Source organism: Lepidothrix coronata, unplaced genomic scaffold (assembly GCF_001604755.1).
Source record: "Lepidothrix coronata isolate B3197 unplaced genomic scaffold, Lepidothrix_coronata-1.0 Scaffold42, whole genome shotgun sequence".
Lineage (NCBI taxonomy): Eukaryota > Metazoa > Chordata > Aves > Passeriformes > Pipridae > Lepidothrix > Lepidothrix coronata.
The window spans coordinates 4,144,608-4,161,074 of record NW_016690222.1 but is presented as its reverse complement, the minus strand read 5'-3'; the positions used below and the strand labels follow the sequence as shown (position 1 = coordinate 4,161,074).

Genomic DNA, 16,467 nt, shown 5'->3' with positions numbered 1-16,467 from the left:
GCTAAACATTTTCCAATGCAGACTGGAATGTTTTGGCATTAACCTGAATGGAACCATTTAGATACCGAGATAATGAACAGACAAGACTTATGACACAATTATGGATTTTCTCCTTTTCAAAAACAAACTGCTACCAGACTCAAAGTTTGCATTATTTGCATAGTACTGTTGCTAGCCTTAGACACCCCAATGGAAGGCAAAACAAGCCTTCAGTGCCCAGATGACTGATGTAGAGTGGCTTGAGCTGCCACTCAAACAAGTTAGCCCCAAAATGTAATGGAGGGTAGTCCTCCCATGCATTCACAGATGCTGGTTTAACAGATGATCCTATTTTGAAAACGCATGACATGTAACAACAGCAACATCAACAAATTCATTATATGTTGTCTAGGTTCAGCACTTTTTACCTATAATTTATCATACCTTAAACTCATAGTAAAGTTTTACTTAATGCACAGGCCTTGGGGGCAGAGGCACCTTTATACAGAGCAGAGAAAGTCACAAGCCCTGCATTCTTCTTAAAACCATTTAAAAGAAACTTCTTTACATATTCAACAAAGCACTGAGAGAACAACCATTGTTATTTTATACCACTCAACATGGAAAGAACTTGCAAGGGAGTGGGCTTGATTTTTTAAGGTGCAGCAAGACATTAGAGCTTTGTTTTGTTTTCAGAAGTTCAACAAATATTTAAAAACAGAAACATTGATTTTGGAGTGTTTGCCATTTTCATGGTATGAATGCTTTCAGTGATATTTAAAGTAAGATTATTAAGATGGTGGGGCCTCTAGTGGTCTAGTGGTTAGGGTGCAGCACTTTCACCGCTGCGACCCGGGTTCGATTCCCAGCCCCCCGGGCAGATGGAGCTCATTAGCCCTGTGAGGCAATCCATCTAAGAGAAGGTCACTCTAAACAAAACTACGTTCTGAGACCCTCACTGCCACTGTCCAAGCTTGCTCGGCCCCGGCAGATGAACCTCAGGATTAAAGGGTGGGCTCAGTTCAGCGCACGCTGTGTCTCACAAAAAAAAATCCACTGCGCAGGCTCGAAGGGTTAATGACCTTTCCCAAATCTTCGCTCGCGAAGACTGGCCATTATTATTATTATTATATTAAGATGGTAGGAGTCAAAGTTCATTTTGGAAAACACTATGCTATGATAGTCTGATGCTTTCTGGGGTAGCTAGAAAAAGCTTACAATATAATGTAAGGTCATGGTTAAGTTAAGTGATCATGCTACATGTGCACAGTGTGTAGAAGCATAGAGTCACAGAAAAATATGGACAACACCAGGTAATGGGATGCTGAAAAGGAAGAGGTCATGTCCAAAGCATCTCTATCTACCTTCTCAATGATTATAAACCAGGACAACACGCACAGTCAAGAGCTGGATATGGACCTTCTCCACACAGCCGGAAGTCTTGCCCAACAGTTTTCCCCCATCACACAACACAACTCTGGCAATTTTAACCAGATTGCAGGACAAGAAAGAATAGCAAACAATCTTCCATATCCACAGCGCTTCACGGTTGCATAGAGCCAACAGAAAACCAATTAACCAACCAATCAAAAAAAAAAAAATCAAGAAATATCGTTTTTATCTTGGTGTGATTGACTACACAAAATGCATGGTAATGCAGAAATAAGTCTATTTACACACAACACTGCCTTCCGTTGCTAGCTTCCTGTGCCCCGTTTTAGGTCTTCCACCTCCACTACATTAGTAGTTGGGGGGAGGGGTGCCAGTAGAAAGTATAATATTAATTTCTAGGTGTTGCCACTACAGACTAGTCTCAGCATTTCACCACATCTCTACAGATGAGTTACCTGACTGACAAGAATCATATAAACATTGGTGAGTGACATTCCATCTTCAACAGATCCAATCTTCCACAATACATTGTGCTCTTCACTATGATTAATGAGAACAGCTTGCTATCAGATACTTCAAACAGTCTCGTTTCATTTAAATTCAGCTCAGATATGTTCGGATTAACAGCACTACTAAAAGCAAATCCTTTTTTCATTATAAACTGTTCAAACCCACTTAGATCACAGATGACATTACTCCAAACCCAGAGTGCAAGATTTAATAAGTGGTGTCAGGCTCCTCAGTCATTTTTCTCAGGTTTCCAGTCTGTGGCCTGTACAAGAAGGAAAGCCAGCTGTGGAGCTGCTGGGCAGTAGGAGAGGGAGAGGAGTCAACCCAAGTACAACAACTTCTTGGATTGCTAGAAGAGCAAGAGGAAAGCGGCAGGCAGAAATAGGAGACAATGCAGCCAAGGAGGGCTTTACTTGGAGGGAAGTAGATTAAACTGTTTGGTTGTACAATCCCACAACATGACTTGGTTTAATCAAGTATGCACTTTCTGAATACAGTCACCCTCCAAGGACGTTTAAGAGCCCTCAGTGCCACAAAAAGATGTACACAAAAATATGTGCTTCAAACCTTAGGAAGAAAAATCTGCTTCCTTCATACGTCTGACATTTAAAATACAGGTTTTTAAACACCTTTCAACAGGCTGCTTTCCCTGCCCTAGTACACAGCTTTCCTTTATAACACTTGCCATTGAGAAAAGGCATGAATAACAGCAGTATTATTTAGTTTCTTACCTGCATCTGCTTTCTGAGTTCCCTTATGCAGGCACTGTCCTGAGCAGTGTTCTCACGCTGGGATGCATCTGCCAGAACATTAACTGTCGTCTCTGCCTCTTGAAGCCACTTGAGGAAGCTCTCCAGGTCCTTGTGTGAGGCCTGTAATGTCTTCAGCTCTGTCTCCAAGAAATTCTGCCTATCAACAGCTCTGAAAACAAGACAAGTGTCAGAATATTGCCCCATAACATACAGCATTATATATGTCATAACGAAACTACTGAAAGGAAATCTGAAAGATATCTCTAGTAATAAACTATATATCTGTACAGTTTGCTTTATTTATATCACCGTTTCTCTGGTTATTATATCTATAGCTACCCACAGATGTTCTGGACTGGTTATACAAGTTGCAGACCTTTTTAAAAAGACGCAGAGTAAACTAAGTTATTCATTAAAAACCTAGATTTTCCTTTTAGAGTATTAACATCATGGACTTATGCTACCCCAAATGGTAGAAGTGTTATTCCCATGTGTGAAAAGTGTGAATGTTTTTCCCAACTACAAAAATCACATGGAATAGAAGCACTGAGAGTTTGGGGGATTTTTGTTTCCTCTTTTACAATGAGCAGAAACAGTCACATAAATTCTTAGAAGTGCTAAGGGATGAAAAGTCAAATACCTGGTTCTCTCCGCTAGAAGACAAGACTTTTGACACTATCACTCAAACAGCATAATACACTGCCATCATAACAGTCAAGCCATGCTCAACATACTTGAATCTAAACAAAGACTGGCAGAATATAGTCCAAATTTTCGATCATCCAAAAGACTGTGTTAGTGCAAACACAAAAGTTTGTGTCTGTAAGGGGATTTTTCTAATATGTAATGAGATAACTTAAAATGTTTTAATTATATTGTTGATCAGCAACTTCAAAATGAGTTCCTAGGAAAAAAAAAAATCACATTTCACTTCTGCATAACAGTTGTTTCCTTGTCATTGACATGAAACCGAGGGAAAACTATTATTGTCAGCAATTTTAAAGGCTCTGATTAGCAACATTAATTAAAGCATGACAAACTAAATTTCATCCATTTGAGGCTGTTATTCTGCAGCATTCTTTTTCCCAAAATTAAGACAAAAGAAACAAGCTTTCCCACACCAGCGCACTGTACAGAAACCCCTAACAGAGCTAATAGCTAGAATGCTGCTGCTAAATAAGCAGAAAGTTCAATTTCATTTTCACATCAAGCACGAACATTCCAGGGCTAAATTGATCTTTAATTTCAAGTAAGACAAGGCCGAAACACTCAGTATTTGATATTTCCATGTTTCTCCAGACAGGCCCAAACTTGTGTCTTCTGCCTCCTTCCATCTACTTCAGCTTTCTTACCTCCTTGCCATGCTGTGGCAAAAGTACTGCTCAGCAGTATTAAGGAATCACTGTTCAGAACTGTGAATTTCAGAACTAGTTAAAATATTCCTTTTAGAAAAGAAGCTGGTGGTGTTTAGCACCATTCAGGATGACATATCAAAGAAGGTATCCTGGTTTACTAGCACATCAGAGAAGACAGATGCAAGGAAAAGCTGTTTTTCTTCAAGGACCGTGAGAAAATCTCATGCAACCCCAATTCTGCCAGGCTTACATTCCTAAGTATTAGCATAACCAACTGAATTTTCTTGCAAAAAGACAGTGTTGCAACCCTTACTTTAAGAGCTTAAGTCTTAAGTCACCAAAAGAAGACACTAAGAATCATTCCTGACCTCATGCTTGCCCAAGTTTTGGCTACTAGCAAAAGACTAGGAAGCCTTCATTCTTGCTTCTCACTTGGAGCTCTGGAATGCTTCAGGCACTCTCAAGAAAAATAATAAATAGCATGCTAGGGATTACAAATATTTTGACAGATATTGCCTAGAAAAGATAACAAGCACCAGCTAAAAAATTAGAGCACACCAAGGAACTGTGAGAAAAACAAAGTAAAAGCAGTTATGAGCTCTAACTTCAAAACCCTCTCCCTCTGCAGGGTTTTTCTTCTCTAGCAGGGGGTTAAGGCCAAAGGTGGAAGAACAGGATTGATAACAGAAAGAACAGACTGGTGATAAAAGTGACCTTCAAAGGAAAAAAAAAGCCCCAAAGGATGAAACACTAAGTGACCCAGATCTCTAAGTTTGAGTACTGATGTACTAGATGGGAACTGAGACAACTGGAACTTCACGGATAATAACATCCATTGAAGAATATTGTCTTCAGCCTAAAGTTTTAATTTCTCAAACTTTCCACTTGGTTGAACTTCAAGGAAAGAATGAAATCCTATTAGAGTCCCACTACATATACATTGTCATGGATCTGAATTAAAGGTAAAAAACTATTCTTTCACTAAATACATACAGATTTAAAACTAATGTTCCAAGATTACATGTATGTCTTTAAAGAGGACATGTATAGCAGTAGCGAGCAACACTTTAACAGAGCAGATACAAATACTTTCACTGCCTTCCAGTAAAGGCCTCAAACATAAAATAAAAAACAGAATTCTGTGCTGCAGATTAACAACTACCCCATGCTATAAAAAGATGTCTCAGATTTTCAAATCATTCTAATACAATCGGAGCAGCCTCAAAAGATGGAGGGTCCTTTCAGAATGCAAGAAACAAATGTGAGAAGAAGCTGAAGAATTATTTTCAAATGCAGATAACTTAACAGAGGTGTAGCAGAGAAAACTCTAAACAAATTCTATTAGCAAAGACAGTCCAAGAAAAAGAAAGTTGTAACTATTATTTAAGTTTTCATGGCTCTGTTTCAGGTTTCTGTTCCACCCAATTACTTTTTTCAGATTTAAACTAAAAATCTGCAATGCATACAAGCGTGTGATCAAAACAAATTCAGAAACTAACATCTGAGACAGAACAGCAAGTATAACCCATTACTAAGGCAGCACAAACACATAGAACGACTATAGTTTCACCTTAAAGTATAAAAATAGAACATAAATAGCCACTGGGCAAAGTATCCAATTTACACAATGTCAAGCTGGGGAGCTTCAATCTCTTAATGCCAACAGTTTTAAAATAAGCTTCTTCAACTTTACATGCCATGGCTACAGTCTTCCTGGTAACGTTCTTGTGCTATTCAGGACTGCAATTTTCCCAAGTGATGTTACTAAGGACCCCTTCCACAACCTCCAACTATGGAAACAAACTGGTTTTTTAAAGCATTATGCTATAAATAGAGATATGTTCTTATAGAAGCCATGTGTGCTCCACATATAACTTCTGTATGACCCAACATCTACCACAATAAGTAAGCCTTGTCACTATTATTTCTATTTCTTGCATTTAAAGCAAGTATAAAAACCTTCATCCTCTTGAAAATATGCTTCCACTGCACATTACCCCCTTTTAATTCTACTCAGATAGGGTTATCTACTCTACACTCTGGCTACCCACTGGCTCTCAGAGTTCTCCTTTACATTCTGGCACTAGTTAAAAAACAAAGGAGACATTTACCTTCCCCAGGCTGCAGACTGCAAAACAGTAGCCATAGTGATAATTGAGGAGCTTCAGTTATACACAAAACACAGTAGCTTATTATTCTAGACTTTAAGCAGATTCAAAAATAATTAGAGGCTTTCAGGCAGGAGCTCTTCTTTCTGTTCACTTTCTAGCCAAAACACTGCAAAGTCTGAATGTGAATGAAACTACTACAGAGTTGTAGTCTACTGTCAATACTAATCCAACAAGGAGCTGTTTTCCTTCACCTTCTAAAAAACTAGGAAACAACTGGCCACATCCAAAACACAGCATAACAGAAGCACCATTTTTCCGCAAAGAAGGGTGAAAAGACATTCTACTCTGCTTCCTTCATTACCTATTTACTCAGAATAGTCCTGAGGAGAACGACTTGGGAGTGTCTTGCTGGCAATGTGCACCTGCAGCCCAGAAAGCCAACCGTGTCCTAGGCTGCATCAAAAGGAGTGTGGCCAGTAGGTTGAGGAAAGTGATTCTGCCCCTCCAATCCGTTCTTATGAGACCCCATCTGGAGTACTGCATCCAGCTCCTTCATAAGAAGGACATGGATCTGTTGAAACAGATCCAGAAGAGAGCCACAAAGATAATCTGAGGTCTTAAGCACCTCTCCTATGAAGACAAGTTGAGAGAGTTGGGGTTGTCCAGCCTGAAGAAGAGAAAGCTCTCAGAGGACCTTATAGCAGCCTTACGAACCTGAAGGGGGCCAACAGGAAAGATGGAGCAGGACTTTTTACAAGGGCATGTAGGGATATGACAAGGAATAATGGCTCTAAACTCAACAGGGCAAGTTTAGATTAGATATTAGGAAAAAATTCTTTACTGTGAGACTGCTGGAGCACTGGCATAGGAGAAGCAGTGGATGCTCCATCTCAGGAAGTGTTCAAGGCCAGGCTAGATGGGGCTATGAGCAACCTGGCCTAGTGGAAGGTGTCTCTGCCCATGGCAGGGGGGTTGGAACTGGAAAAGCTTTAAGGTCCCTTCCAACCCAAACCATTCTATGATTCCAAAATTCTGTAAAGTTCTACTCCTCTCACTCATCAAGAGGTAACATGAACTTCAGTAGCTTTACTACCTAGGATTTTTATTCCTTTAACTGACATCCCATTACAAAAGCAGGTGCTCCTTTCACAAGCAAACAGACACATATACAGACTTTGGCTATCATCTTCCCCATTCCCACATAAACAGGACCAGTTTTGTCCTCTGTCCCTCTAACCACAAAGCACATAGTCTTTTAAGCTCCAGAGTCAGGCACTATTTTCAATGTCAATTGTCTATCAATATCAAATACTTAAAAGCATTTCTGCAGAGATTACATTACCTTGCATGAAAAATTTATGCATAGGAAAATACCTCATTTTCATTCAGACATATCTGCAGATGCATCTTAAATAGAGGATTAACAGAAAGAAGTTTCAACTAAGTTTTAGTTCCGACAGCTCAACTATTTTCTAGATGAGAGCGCTGGAAGCACCACGGTCAGGAACCCAAAGCGCAGCCCCATTCAGGGAAAGTGTCTATTAGATGAAAAGCCATAATGAATTAATGCATTGGAAGATCAAGCTGAATACTTACAGCCTTATTAAAAGAAAGGACAGCAACACAGAGTATACATAGAGTATACATAATGAACAAGAGAGGAACTCTTCAAAGACACTTAGAGAATAATAGCCACAGGCAAACTTGAAACTAAACATGAGAAATACCTTCTTTTTCCTCTTAAAAAAAAAAAGTCACATAAATGGGAAGTCATACATAAGTCTTCCATGGTGAACTGTGGGAATTTCAACCATCAAAAGACCTTGACTGTAATTGACTAATTATGCACAGTAGCGCTAAATGCTGCAGCAGAGCAGAAAAGAAACTGCGATATACATGTACACACTGAATGAAAATTTAAGACACAAACTGCTACGCAGAGTGAAACACTGTAATTACCTTTGGTTCAGATTAACCCAACAAGCGTTCATTTGGTCAGTGGTTTCCTTCACTTTCCTTGAGTCATCATCACGATACTCTCGAAGTAATTTATTAGAAAGATCATTGAATGCTGCTACTGTGATGTCACCTCTATGCAAATCCTGTACTAAAAGCTAAAAAGATATTCCAGAATGAGACAGATAAAAACAAAAATCATAGTATTTTTCATATTATCCATTTTATCATATTGTAAGCCTCTTGGGTTTGCCTTTTTTTTTTAAGCAAAATGGGCATATTTTTCATCTTTAAGAAAAATCTTAAAATCTACAGATATTAAGTGTCCTGATAATGAACTAATCAAAACAGAAATAGGTGGGGAGAAGTTATGTTTGCCAGAATTGCCAAAGGTTAGAAAAATCTTCTTCTATATTTTACTGGCAACAGAAATAAAAACATTTTCATATTTTGTGTAGCATGAATAAATTTATATTATGATAAGTGGCACCTAAAAGTGGCATAAATGAAATGTGCAGCATTTGATTTCCTTCTTTTATGTTTTTTCTTCTTGTTTTAAGTTAAGAAAACACATTAAATGTGTTTGGTTATTGTGGCAGGATACTTATAATGTGCCTTGACTTGACATTATGATGAACCCAAGATTATTTCTAACTGAAAAAAATATTTGCATGTAAATGTCCAGTTGCATCTTTTGGCCTCTGTACTATATGTTTGGGCATGGGCCTGCTTTCACTTAGGAAAGCAAAGCACACCTAATAGTTCTTTCCTAATCCCCTGTTCAAGTAAAGATAGAAAATGAAAAACACTCAACTTCATTGTTCACTGTAAGAGTTATGGATTGGTAAGGAATTCTCACAATACCCTTTTCCTCTTTCCACACCCAGCCTGCACCCCTTTCTGAATGTGTCTACACATACACATATACACATATGCTTTTTTAAACTTTATTATAGCTCTGTTCTAAATACTGCACTAATAAGAGCCTCTCCTTGCTGATTTGTTTCTTTAGTTCTCATACTGTGCTACCCTTGCCTGCCCTTTTTCTGAGAGCCACCAGGACAAAGGATACTAGATTTACGGATTTATCACAGCATGTTTGTTGTGATATAAAAAGCATTAAAGATTGTATGGGGTCAAAAAAAAAAAAAAAAAGAAGTGTTGAATGGCACCCATGAGAAGCAAAATTCAGGATGACTTTAAATAGCAGATTTACTAAACTACTGTTAACAGATTTCTATGAAGTAAATTCTGTGGCTGTATCATTAAACTTTAATTGGTCTAGGGTTCAAGCTTTTTGCATAATAACATTTATTTGATGCTGCACTATACTCATTTCAACTAAGCTTTCAAACACACACATGCACACATGCCACCTGTTTCCCTGCCAGAATGTGATTCTTTAATATATTCTAATATATTGAAAAATACAGACAATTTAGAATATATCATACTCAAAAAGAGGCAGAATTGCCAAAGCAGTGCTACAAATAAATTGTACATTCACTCATCAATTGAATCCAGAAGCATTACACAGACTGAGGAATCTGGTCTGGAAAAAGATACGTGTAAGTGGTCTTACTTTGTTCTCTGAAATCTGTCTGGTAAGCGTCTCTTTCGGGGCCTGCAGGAGCATGCGCAGTCGGATCTCACACTGCTCCATGAGGTGCTCCATTTCTTGCCTCTGCTCATGCCACTGCATGCTGTCAGCCAGCATATGCTTCAGTTGCTGCTGCCGCCTTTCCACACCATGCTGGGTACTGTCCCACTGGTTCTTCAGTTTCTCCACTGTGTAGGACAATACAGAACATGAAAAAAACGAGGCAAACGAACAAGTAGCCATACATACAATTCTTGGGACAAAAGGCAATAATATAACTCATTTTCAAATACAGTAGTTTTCATACTCAGTATTTTAGTTCACCATGTAGTTCACATATTTACAGAAGCAAATGGAAAATGCAGGTGTCTTTGGATTCCTCTTTTGTAAGCAGGTCAGCAGACAGGTAACTATTATTTCTGGAACATTTCAAACACATTATTTTACTTTTTAAGTACACACATGTGGGAAGCAAGTATGCTGCAGCTGCACTGCAGAGATATGACAGCAGCAGGGCTCCAAGGAGCACAATTCTAGGGTGATAGGACCAGCAAGTCCTCTTTGTGCATCTGTAATTTAAACCAGGTCAAATAAACAAGTAAATAAATACTTGGATAGCTTGGATTAAATATTCCAGACTACTGTGTGTTGAAGGCATTCTAGTGCCACGTGTACTACAATTCTGGCCAAGGCAGAAACACTCCAGCAACAACCTACTTCAGCAATTTAATTCCACCACGGGTTTCTACAGGCTTATGTAGATGACACAGCAGAACAGAGAACTTATTGATCACATCCCATTTCCTTCAAGTATCCCATTCCTCTCTCAATAAATAGTTACATTAGATGATGGATAAACACACTTTAGCCTTTAATAAACAAGGAGTTAAAAAGACAACATAAGGGTCTAGAACAAAAAAGAGTGCATCACAAAAAGCAGTGAATCTGTCTTTGGAGAAAAATGCATTGCATCATATCTTTTCCTGAATACGTACAGATCATAAAAAAAGTGTATTACTTGAAAGTTTATAGAGGCAGAAACAGGTTTCCCTATTACCTGTCATGACAGTTACAGGGAACAAATTATATCACTAAAGAATATGATAAAAAAGAATGTGTGAAAAAAGTAAATGCAAAAAAGCAAAACCAAAAAAACCTAAATGGATTTCTCTGTACGCTGAGCAGCAAGAGGTAGGCAGTATGCGAGACATCCAGTGTATTTACGTTAACAGTAAGTATGCAATTTTATGAGAAAACTAACGCTCTTGACACTCAAGTCACTTCAACTTTCCATAAAGTAAAAATGCCAAAGGCTGTGCTTAAGTTAAAACCATTTAAGTGAATTTTACATTTTTTTAACTTTTTGCAATTATACAAAGCCATTATGCTTGATCTGTTTCAGAAAATCTCTTCACTTTAATACATTCAACAATATTCTGTTTAGTTTCACAAAGCTTTCAAAGACTGTGGCAGCAAAGCCCACTTGTCAGAGCAAATATTACTGGTGGACAAACCTAATAATCTGTGCAATATAGATTCATCAATTTCAACCCACAGGTAGCTTCTGGATTAATTTTCAGGCATGATATATGTCATGTTGAAGAAGAACTTGAAAGAAAGCTTCAGTAACGCAACAGCAAATAATAGCATGATTTTTACTTTTAAAAATGTTACTATTTTAGATAAAGAGTATGGTCAAAAGAAACCAGCAGCTGCTGGGAGAGATCAGTATTTTCACCAAAACAGCAAAAGCAAAAAACAGCAGGAGTGGAAAAAAGACTTATCACCCTGTGTGCTGGCTAACGAACTGCAGAGAAAAGCCTCAAGTGCTTAGGCTCTTCTCATAAAGCTGGAAGGAAAAAAACCATAGCCCTGAGAAACAGCTGTCCAGAACAGCAACTTGGTTGAAATAGACAGATATTTTATGTTTACATAGTATTATTATTATCATGGAAAGAATACTTCTTCATATACTTTTCTTATTAATGGTCAGGTTAACCTTTCTCTCTGCACTGCTGATGTATCTACCCCTTTTTCAGTCTCCAGCAAAACAGGACAGAAAAAGTTAAATTCTTGGCAGTCTCAGGATTCAGTGCATTCAATAGGTTTAAGTTCATAGGAAAAGTTGTCAAGGGCACCAGTCTGACATCAAAGGCAGATGGACTGGAAAAAATTCCCAATGAGACTGTTTTTTCAATTCCCAGTGACCATGCGGCAACTGAGAGGGAAGTTCCAGAGAAGGAAGCTTTTCTCAGTTTTTCACTATTTGAGAAATTAAACTTCCTCTAACAACATACAGTAGACTCACAGAAGTTTCTATATTCCACAGACATCAGTATATTCCACTCAGTGTTTAAACAATGAGGTGTATTAAAGCAGTCCTGAACTTCACTTTTCAAAAAGCGAACTTATTTACAAATGTCAGCAGCAACAAAACCTTCATTTTTTTTCATGTTGCATGACAGACAGAAAATCTTTGCACACATCTAAGGTATCTACTGAAAGCTTCATCCACAGCAGCATATACAGCTTCTCTTTTCCCACCTTGGATGGGCATGACTACAGGGGAACACAAATTTTCAACATACAGGTCCTTTATTTCTTCTTCAGCTTTTCCAAAGAATCAGGAATGTTTTGTGACTGACCAGATGTCCCCTTGTTGACCAACTCCCACAGTTATTATTCTCCTCCCCTCAAGTTTCCACCTGACCCCTAGTTCTGAGCAACTACAAAACTAAGTTGCTTCCTTGAATCTTACTCCCCCTACCAGTCCACAGTCCTGTCAACCTCAGACAGCAGATGCCATCTCATCAGACCCCCAGAAAAACCATCCATCTCTGGGCTTTCTATCTGACCCTGTCATCTCCATCAAGTCTTACAGACACTAAAGAAATTCATGTAGACATAAGGAAAGGAAAACTACATTGCAGAGGAGAACATAAGGAAATATATCTTTCCATTCTTACTCCTGTGGTATTCCTTGCTGCATGAATTTTCTAATCTTAGCAACCTTCAAAAAGCTTAAGAGTTCAAAAAAGAGATTGTCCCTTAGTTTCAAATTTTTACAGTTCTATGTTTCTTTCCTTAAGTACCTGTAAAATACATTACAAAGAGAGTGGAGACCTTTAAATCGGAAATTAAATTTTCAAGTACATGTCAATGACTTAAAAATCTCTACTAGCTCTTAGCCAACAATTTTCAAAGTACGGACACAAAGCTATTGTCCTAAATCAACACATTCATGTTTTTTTTTAAATGTCCAGTGCCTCAAAGCTCAACAAAAATAAAGATACACTATTAGCTCCATTTCTCAATAAATAAAATTCTCATCCCTGGGTTTGTGGCTGTCAAGTTCTCAAATTGTTTACAAGATATTTTGAAATCCCAGCAAAAATATTTACCCTTGAACTTGAAAAAATGGCCTGTCAAGAAAACAAGTGGCAACTCTCGTTCTAGGAATTTTCGTTAGACAATTTAAGTGAAAGCCACTTAACTGCTAAGTTGTCTTTTTTTTTCCAAGGAAGGCAACTTCAGCTAGGCTCAAAATCAAGAATTTAAGAAAAAAGATATGAAGAAACTTACTTTTTTCTGTGATTTCTGTCCTCATGTCTGCACTAGAAGTTTTATTTTTCAAATTCTGAGCCAATGTAAAAACAGAATCAAGCTGAGGGTGACGATGGTCCATATCTGCATTTGTTATCTGTTGAGAATTAGGATATGATTTAAGTCCAAAAAGTAGAATTTAGTTAACTTAACCTGTATTACTTGTAAATTAAAAAAAACCACATGTGTCTCCACAAGTATATGCCTGGTCTTATCATTATTGTAGACCCTGAATTGTTACAGTATTATAGCACTGCTTTAAAAAGCAAAAATATTCTAAATTGCAGTTACTGAAAATCCAGAGGTGGAAGTTAACCTGTACAAACCACAGAGTTATCACAGTCATTGCACAATATTTTCTAGTGTATGTTTTTCACTCTTCCATAAGTTATTTTCCTCCTTCCAAGCTCTCCTCATTTATATATATGAGAGGCAGCAGCATGGGGGAGGAAGATGGAGAAGGAAAAGGACAGGAAGGAACAATCAGACTATATAATGCATAAAACACAGTTATTTCATTATGGTATGTGCCAGAAGCCCATATTACAAATATTACACAGTTAAAAGAAGGTGTTTCCAAAGACACTGTACATCACATTCTTTCAAATTCCAAATTATGTTAGACATTCACAAAATCAGTTTAGCACTTGTTTAGCCTGCAGCTTCTACTCTACAGTTACTCATGTTAATTGATATCAAGTCAAATAAAATGAACCTTAACAGCTGCATACATCTCACAAATACTGCCCTCGGTCATGGCTCAGCATAGCATGAGCTATCAACAGAAACAAACATTTACATCATAAGCATTTATGCTACAACTTTTAATCATTTTAGCATGTCTCTGGAAATCAGTTTAGTCTAACTACAGCACACCAAAACTCATTAGAAACCTACAAAGAGTGAATCATAAAGGTCACCCTTCAAGCAATCATGATGCTGCTCCAAAGTCTTCAATATAAGTTAACTATAAAATCCCCAAAAGGTGTCATTTTCAGGAGGTAGTCTCCATTTTCTTTGTTTTAAACAAAAAAATAGCATTGCTTATCTCACATAGGGACACAAGAATTAACAGGAAACAGAGTGTAATAACAGCACTTAAAGTGCAATTTTCAGGTTATGCGTTTTGTTGCAGTCAGGGGGGTTTTTTCCCCGTTTTTAAACACGTTATTGCTTTTAATTTCTTTACTTAATATAAAAACTATTAAAATGTGAGAATTTTCTACTAGCCTTCACAAAAGCACATACTTTCATTCGTGCAATAGTCCGATTGATTTCTTCAGTATTTCCCACAGTGACTATGTTTGACTTGAGCATCTGGTCGATCAATACCAACCAGTCAGCCAGCTCACTTCTAGTTTTGTCCAGATCAGCAGGTGCAGAAAGTTCCAAAGCCTGCTGCATCTGAACAGGAATTTCCAATGAAGAAGATGCTAGCACCACCTTTTGGATATCTGAAACAGAGTTTAGGGGTTCTGTTAAAAAAAAAAGAAGTCATGGCCGCACATGCAGTTCTGGCAATTACATGGATTTTTTGTAATTCCTATGAATATGCAATAGCATCTATAGGAAAAGCACAGGAAAAATCGTACTTCAACAAACAGAAACAAAGTAATCAGAAGTTCCTTTTGCCCCTTTAAGGTGTTTTTTTTTTTATTGCATGCCAAACACTCAGCCAAATGATGCAGCGTGAATTCAAAACAAACAAGATGAAAACTCGCAAAGACAAAATTACATTAAGTTTAACAGAATAGAGCTAAATACTCTTTGACACGAAAGGGAACTGACCCTTATTAAGCATAAGAAACCCAATACTTTCAAGATAAATGTCTAAAATTGCCTTCCTCACTTTTCTATTATGCAGCAGAAAGGTCTTCGCCGCTCTCGGTTCAGAATTCACTCAAGCAAAGTCAGTCAAGTTTCCACAATAAGTGCTTCATGGATTTGGCAATACAAAACTGTCTGAAGAAGGGACAGATGCCTATTCAGCCTGACAAGTTCAGCCACATCCTTTCTACCTTTTTAATCTGACACTGCAAAGAAGTGAGGGATGAGCTGAACAGTAAAATTCACTCCAGAAGTTGTGTCCCAGTTCCAAGAAACATTAAGTTACATCAAGCTGGATCATCAGTACTTCACACTTCCCTCAAACAATGAAACCTAGGAGCTGTACCTAACAAACACCTTGTATGAAAGAAAAACAAGCTGAATCAAGGCTTTGAAAGGATTACACAAAAATTGATTTGCCTCTTCTAAATTTTGTTTAGTGATGCTGAATTAAAAACAAAATAGAGTCAATTTACTGAAGTTTAAGTTGCCAAATCTTTCAGAAAAGGGCTTTTTTATCTAGTTTTCTAAAACAGATACCTGGGTATCTTGTTTACAATCTGTATCCTCTGAACTGCATTCAACAACTTGAAAATATGGCCAGTGTGAGCATCTGATGCAAGAATATATATTCAGAGAGCCTTCCCTAAAAGATTCAGGAATCTAGCAGATGAGAAAGACTCATCTCTGTCCCAAACTGAGCCAAAAGATGCAGAATGGCTTTTATTTATAGGACTGCAAAGTATCTACACACAGGAGATACTTTACAAATAATTAGCTGTATGGAAAGCACCTAGTGGATCTTAATTACTAAAAGGCATGACCACAAATCCACAGGAAACCAGGCTGTGACAAGCACAGCTATTTTGGTTTTTACTCTGTACCTAGTACACTGGCTCCTTATGAGGAGGCCTAAGCTTTACTAAAACATTTCTCTGTTTCAAAACTCTTACAGGAACTCCAAAAGACTTCCCCAGTTGTGAACAGTAGAGTGATTTTTTCCCTACCCAAACATTCCCCCTCTCCCATAATAATGTGAAGGTAGCCCCCAGTAGAGCGCAATTCTACAAACATGTCTTATTTACATTTGTCTAAATTCATAGATACGGGGTTTTTTGATTATTTTTGACTGCAAACAGGATTAAACTGAATGTAATTAAGCAGAGTAGAAGGACTGATCACTCACCAGAAGGTTTTGTCTGTGTAACAAGACGAGACTGCCCAACAAATGCCTCCAGTTCTCTCACTCTGTCAGGCACTTCTCTGAACACCTACAGCCCAGTAGAGAGAAACAAAACCAGTAACACAACCTACATTAACAGCAAAAGTGTAATCTCTTATTGAAAAACAAACTATTCTACACCATGCCTGCTAGAATGGCA

At 37.9% G+C, this 16,467-nt stretch overlaps 1 protein-coding gene across 4 annotated transcripts in view; it reads right to left on the bottom strand.

Annotated features, from left to right (window-relative positions):
* The window catches only part of UTRN (utrophin), a 368,451-nt gene that overhangs the window by 203,074 nt on the left and 148,910 nt on the right, over positions 1-16,467 (bottom strand). For all 4 annotated transcript variants that reach the window (XM_017813718.1, XM_017813716.1, XM_017813719.1 and 1 more), the window contains 6 exons: positions 16,272-16,356; positions 14,507-14,712; positions 13,238-13,355; positions 9,638-9,843; positions 8,059-8,213; positions 2,613-2,802 (listed from right to left, as the gene is read on the bottom strand). In XM_017813718.1, the coding sequence (XP_017669207.1) occupies positions 2,613-2,802; positions 8,059-8,213; positions 9,638-9,843; positions 13,238-13,355; positions 14,507-14,712; positions 16,272-16,356 (960 nt within the window). The remainder of the gene's footprint in view (positions 1-2,612; positions 2,803-8,058; positions 8,214-9,637; positions 9,844-13,237; positions 13,356-14,506; positions 14,713-16,271; positions 16,357-16,467) is intronic.